Source organism: Helobdella robusta (assembly GCF_000326865.2).
Source record: "Helobdella robusta unplaced genomic scaffold HELROscaffold_12, whole genome shotgun sequence".
Taxonomy (NCBI): domain Eukaryota; kingdom Metazoa; phylum Annelida; class Clitellata; order Rhynchobdellida; family Glossiphoniidae; genus Helobdella; species Helobdella robusta.
This window is the reverse complement of record NW_008703664.1, coordinates 3971450-3977131: the sequence shown is the minus strand read 5'-3', so window position 1 is coordinate 3977131 and position 5682 is coordinate 3971450. Positions and strand designations below refer to the sequence as shown.

Below are 5682 nucleotides of genomic sequence, written 5' to 3'. Positions count from 1 at the left end.
AACGTCAGCATAAAAACGTTTGCGCCATTATTTCTCACTTTTTAGATTTCCCGAACATCGAAATTGCGCACAAAAATTGATAAAGAACCCGATAAAACTCAAAGTCGACCCGAAAATGTTTGCGCCATTATATACCATTCATTAATTCCCGCTGATCACCCAACTCGATCTGATAGGATTTCAATGCACCGACGGGACAATGCCAGCATAACGCATCGAGTTTAAAACAAAAATAGTAAAATAGACTTTCCTTGTCCTATCTAGCGCAAATATTAACTAATATTAGTAATAAAATAAAAGTAAGCTGTTTTAACAAAAACTACGGACGAATTTTCCATTGCCGCGATTAATGAAAGTAAACTAACGCTAAAATGTTTTAATCATTACTTTCAAAAAAAACTCAATATTACACAAATACAAACTTACACACACACATATATACATATAAGCAACCGTATACTTCAAGCATCCAAATGTTTATTCAAACGTCTTAATTTTTCTTTTTTGTTTCTGTTGAAATGCTTTTTTGAATTAACTGTAATATTTTTAACTGTCAATTTTTCAACAAATTTATCAATATCATTAATTGTGCTGCTGTCTCCACAGACAGATATTGGTGATCTTTTGTTGACCTTCATATTTTGTAAATTATGTGCTGCTACAACTGAAAATTTGGATCCAAACTCTTCTTCCGTAGAGCTTGGTGGGCATGCACAGTAGCACAGCTTTCCATTAACAAAATCTTTAATTATTAAACGAGCGGCCCTAGAACAATCTGGAACACCTTTATGTGTCATAAAACCCCTGACACGAGCATATGCTGTTAACAGATCATATGGCGAAGATTTGGTATTTTCTTCAAGTATTATGCCATAAGTCTGTTCAAACACAGTTTTTGAGATCAAATTGCAAACAATAGCTGTTGGAGAAAGATAATCTTTCATTTGATCGACTGGTAATATGCCATTTGTAACCATCTCTGCTTTTGAAGCCACAAAATTTGGCATAACAAGACCTGGACAATCACAAAGTAACAATTGGCTGTCTATAAAAAAGGTTTGAAAATGCTTTGTTTTACCAGGCGTAGCTGACACAGGAGCCTGATAGTGTTTTGCTTTAGCAAAAGGATCTTCGACAGTTCTATGTGCCAATAAAGCATTAATTGTTGAACTTTTTCCAACATTTGGGTAGCCAATTAAACCCACAGTAATAAGTTCATCACAGTCTTTTTTTATTTTACGACCAATATATTTAAACCAGTCTAACAACTGAGAAGCATTTAAAATTGGATTTGCTTCATATTCAGTTTCATCAATGCTTTTATTTATATCATTTACTATGCCTTTTTCTTTAAGTTCCTTTATAGCTGACCAAAATAACACAGTAATTTCAAAATCTTTAAAATAATCCACCCAAATTTTTCTTTGAGATTCATTTAAAAAATCTGCTTTGTTTATTAATAAAACATTCTCTTTTTTTGGATCTATTTCTTTCACATATATTTCTAAATCTTCACATCTGAACAACAACGGGTTCCTAGCATCAACAATCTGAACAATTACATCACTTTTTTCAATAACTCTCCATAACTGCCTCCAAAACTCTAAATTTTTTTCATATGGAGTTATTAAAATCCCTTCCATTTCTGACAGCTTAGAGAGATCGTGTCTCCATTCCAAAAACGAGGTTTTTTCATTTTCATTCAACTGCTCGATGTTCATTTGCTCATCCCATTTTGGCCTTCTTGGTATACGCAGCAGTGACTTCAAATCATTTTGAATTCTTTGCATTTTTGCCGATTCTTCAGCTGACGGAACCAGGTTATTACATGATATTAAAACTGAATTTTCGCGTTCAGCAATAAACTCTGTCATGGCTAACTCGGCAGTAGAAAGAAATTCTTCAAGTGTGTTCTCTTCAGTGATCGATCTGAAATTAATTTTGTTCCAGTCTAATCCATCATTTAAATCAGTGGTGTGAAGATCGCAGGACTTAGAAGCATTTTTTCGGCCACCAAACCTATTTTTAATTAAAGATTTTCCTAAAAACATATTTGACTTCGAGCTCATTTTTATATGATAAAATTATTAAATAACAAATTAACAATTAACATTCGACAAGGCAAGCTAAATCGCGAAAGAAAAACGAGTTGACGAGCGATTTTTAAGAAAAGGGAAAACAAAGAAGCAAAAACATTGAATAAAATATTAACCCATGAAAGCCATATTCTTATACCTATACAGGGCCTCGTCGCACCCGCGCCCATTTCCAGTACGCTTTAAAGTCTGGTCTCATTTTAGTTTTAATGATAATATTTTACATTTTGTATATTTTTATAGTTAATTAATAAATATTTATTCATTTAAAAAGTTTTATTCAATTGATTTTTTAATTGATTTATTTTACGCATTTGCATATTACAAGCTATTTAGTAAATTTTCTGGCGTCATTTAGCGACGTTGATTTGAAATCGTGGTGCTTAACGGACTTTCCCTGTTCAAGTTAAGGCTTTTACGATTTGGGACAAGGCCTACTAAGCTGTGTAAGGTAGTGGTCTAATCAAGTCACTCGAAAGATCTAAAAATTATTTCTGCACGCAACAAGCGCTCAAATTTTTTTACTGCGAGAGGCAGAGGTGAGAAGAAATTGTTAGAGTCGTCAAATTTACAACAAATTAAAATTTTTTGTGAAACAAACTAAGCAAATATTTGCTTGATTGAATTTTATTAAAAAATAACTTACAACTGAAAATAAAAATTAGCTAAAAATAACTTAAAAATAATTTATTACTGCAATAAAACATTTAAAAATTAAATATAAATAGCCATTGTAAAATTCTTCTCATTTAAAAACCAACGTCATGACCAACTAACAAATTCAAATATTAGGCAATTCATCATCAGAATCAAATTCAACACATTCATCCTTCATCCAACCACCATCTCGAGTTCTTTTCCACCCATTTCTTTAAAAAAAGTTTCAAGATTAGACTCTAATAATCAAATAACAAAAAATTGCTAAATAAAACTCACCCAAATGCTTTCAAATATAATTCTTTTTGTTCATTCGTTAATACAGTCGTTGCATTGGAAAGAACACTCTCATGACCTTCTTTTGAAATCACTGTGTTAATTGGTTTCAATTCATCAACATTAAACTCGGTCTTAGTTTCTACTTCATCAATTTTATTTAATGGTTTGTCTGTATCATTGATTACATTAACGGAACTATTGAAAATTGCATCACTTTCATTAGTTGATAACAACGAAGTTGCACGTTTTTTGCTTTTGGACAAATATGGCTTAACGTTTAATAGAGAACGTTTTTCATTATTATATTCTTCAACCAATTTTAGGGATTCGTTGCTTTCTTTCAATTCCTTAATTGCGTCTCTATGTTTAGGCTTAAACGATTTTTTGGATTTTTTCTTGAAATTGTTAACTATTTCGTCGTAGGTGGTTCCAGAGAAGCATTTCTGTTTAAAAATTTGTAACAAAAATGAATAAAATAAAAGAAATTAAATGGAAATTTGAATCCACTCAAAAAATTCCAGGTCAAATTGAATTAAAGATATTTTAGGAAGAAACCATTCCGTTAAATATTAAATTCTAATTTTTAAGAAGTTAATTAATTAATTATAGTAATCAATTGTATAATAAATTTATCATAACGTAATTTTCGCCACTTTACCATGTTTAATAAATTACGAAACTTTGAAAAAAAGGCCAGTCTCAAGCAAATCTAGAGGTAAACTGTTAATCCAGCAAAAGCAAAATATGTAGACTCAATATTTAGTTTTGCCAAAAAACCGCCAGCGAATTTTAAACTTAATCTGGTCTGCAGCTCCAACACATCCCTAAAGCAATGTTGTATCTGTCATGGTCAAATTCATTAATTCATTTACCAGCCAATTCAAATTTAGATTAAAAATTAAAGCCAAACGCAAAATATTCAGAGTATAATAAATTAAGTGTACAGTGTAAATGTATGAAACATGGCTTGAGATTGTAGTGAAAAAACTCACAACTCAATCAAATTTCAACATAATATGGCAATTCATTTAACCTGTATTAATATATTATAATTAAACAGGGATCGTTAATTGCATAGTTAATAATTCTCACTTTCGTCATTAATTTAAAAGCTTTTACATATTAAAAGTTTTAATCTCAAATCTAAATGTAAAAATATGAGAAACATTACATATTTAAAAGCAGTTAAAACTAAAATATAAATTTTTGAAATATGACTTGCAGAGTTGCAGAAAAAACGACACTGCTTAATCAAATTTCAATAAAATATGGCAATTCATTTACACCCTTATTAATATATTATAATAAAACGAGGATCGTTAATTGCTAAGTTAATCATTCTCAAGATCAAATATTATTCGCCGTATTTCACTTTATTATAAAACAGCTGATAATTGGGGCCAATTATTATCTAAAAGTTATTGATAATTATGATCAATATAATCTTTAATAAATAAATAAAAAATAAATAATTAAAACATTCTTAGACTTGTCAAATCGTCATTTACAAACAACTGATCTACAGATAACCACCATCAAAAAAGTTATCAAATTGTTTCAATATGAAACTACGTACAAAGAGACAAAACAACATTTTGTCAAACAAAGCAGAGACTAACATAATTTCAAACACCAAGCTTACAACAATATTTCACTCAATCCAAGAACAACATCTGACACTCACTAAATAAGAGTCAAATAAATATCCAGTCAAATAAGTCTCTTTACTTCGCATCGACAAATAACAGACAACAAAGTGCTAAAAAATCCTTCCACACTCTTTCATCATAAAGTAATTTAAAACCTGCAAAAATTCAATTTATGCTGGATACAACTTCAAGTAAGAAAGACAAACCAAAGTCTATTCATTCTTGATCATGTACAGCAGATTCAAGAACTAAACCAAAATTTATAACCATTTTTTACATTGTTTCCTTTTTATAAAGCAAATTCTTAGTATCTCTGCTGCCTTATTTAATTAAATGAATACACTGTATAGGAAGTTTGCATATAGACAAATTAAAAATAAATAAGCATTAAACTAGTATATATTTAAAAAAACTGCATTTATATATGTAAAGTGAAGTATATCATATCCAGCTGTGTGAGTAACATTTGTGGTTTGGAATTGCCTACCTTGGCAGGAGTTGGATGTCTAAGTGAAAAAAGTTACAAATTTTGCTGACCCCAAAAATAATTGTAGTGGTCAGAAATATTTCTAAACAAATAATTTCATTGTCATTGCTTAACTTCAAAACAAAACCAAAATTCTGGTCATCGCAACAGTGCAAACTCAAATCATACTTATGAATTTATCATCACTGTACAAGAGTTACATCAATAAAATTTACATAATAATATTGAAAACTAAAATATAAAGTTTACCTCATAATGCAAGGCACTCTTCTGCACAGGAAAAAATTCTAAAGCTGTTAAAATAGTTTTTGACTGTTACTTAGCAAACTAAATAATAATAAAAAGTCAAGATATAAATAGTTGAGCTTTTTAAGATAAAGATATATATAAATTATATATAGTTAAGCTTTTTAATTTTTACTTATCAATTAAAATATCAAGAATTAATTTTGAAAAAAACCATACAAATTTAGAAATGAAATTCTAAAATGCAAAAATTAATAAATGACCTAAT

General features: G+C 29.5%; 1 protein-coding gene across 1 annotated transcript; it reads right to left on the bottom strand.

Moving 5' to 3' along the window:
* Positions 1–701: 701 nt before the first annotated feature.
* Positions 702–1982, bottom strand: HELRODRAFT_130955 (hypothetical protein; the record flags this gene model as incomplete). The annotated part of the gene is made up of 2 exons (XM_009013759.1): positions 702–1100; positions 1137–1982. Coding segments are annotated over 2 exons (1245 nt in total), but the record flags the coding sequence as incomplete, so codon positions are not given.
* Positions 1983–5682: the final 3700 nt, after the last annotated feature.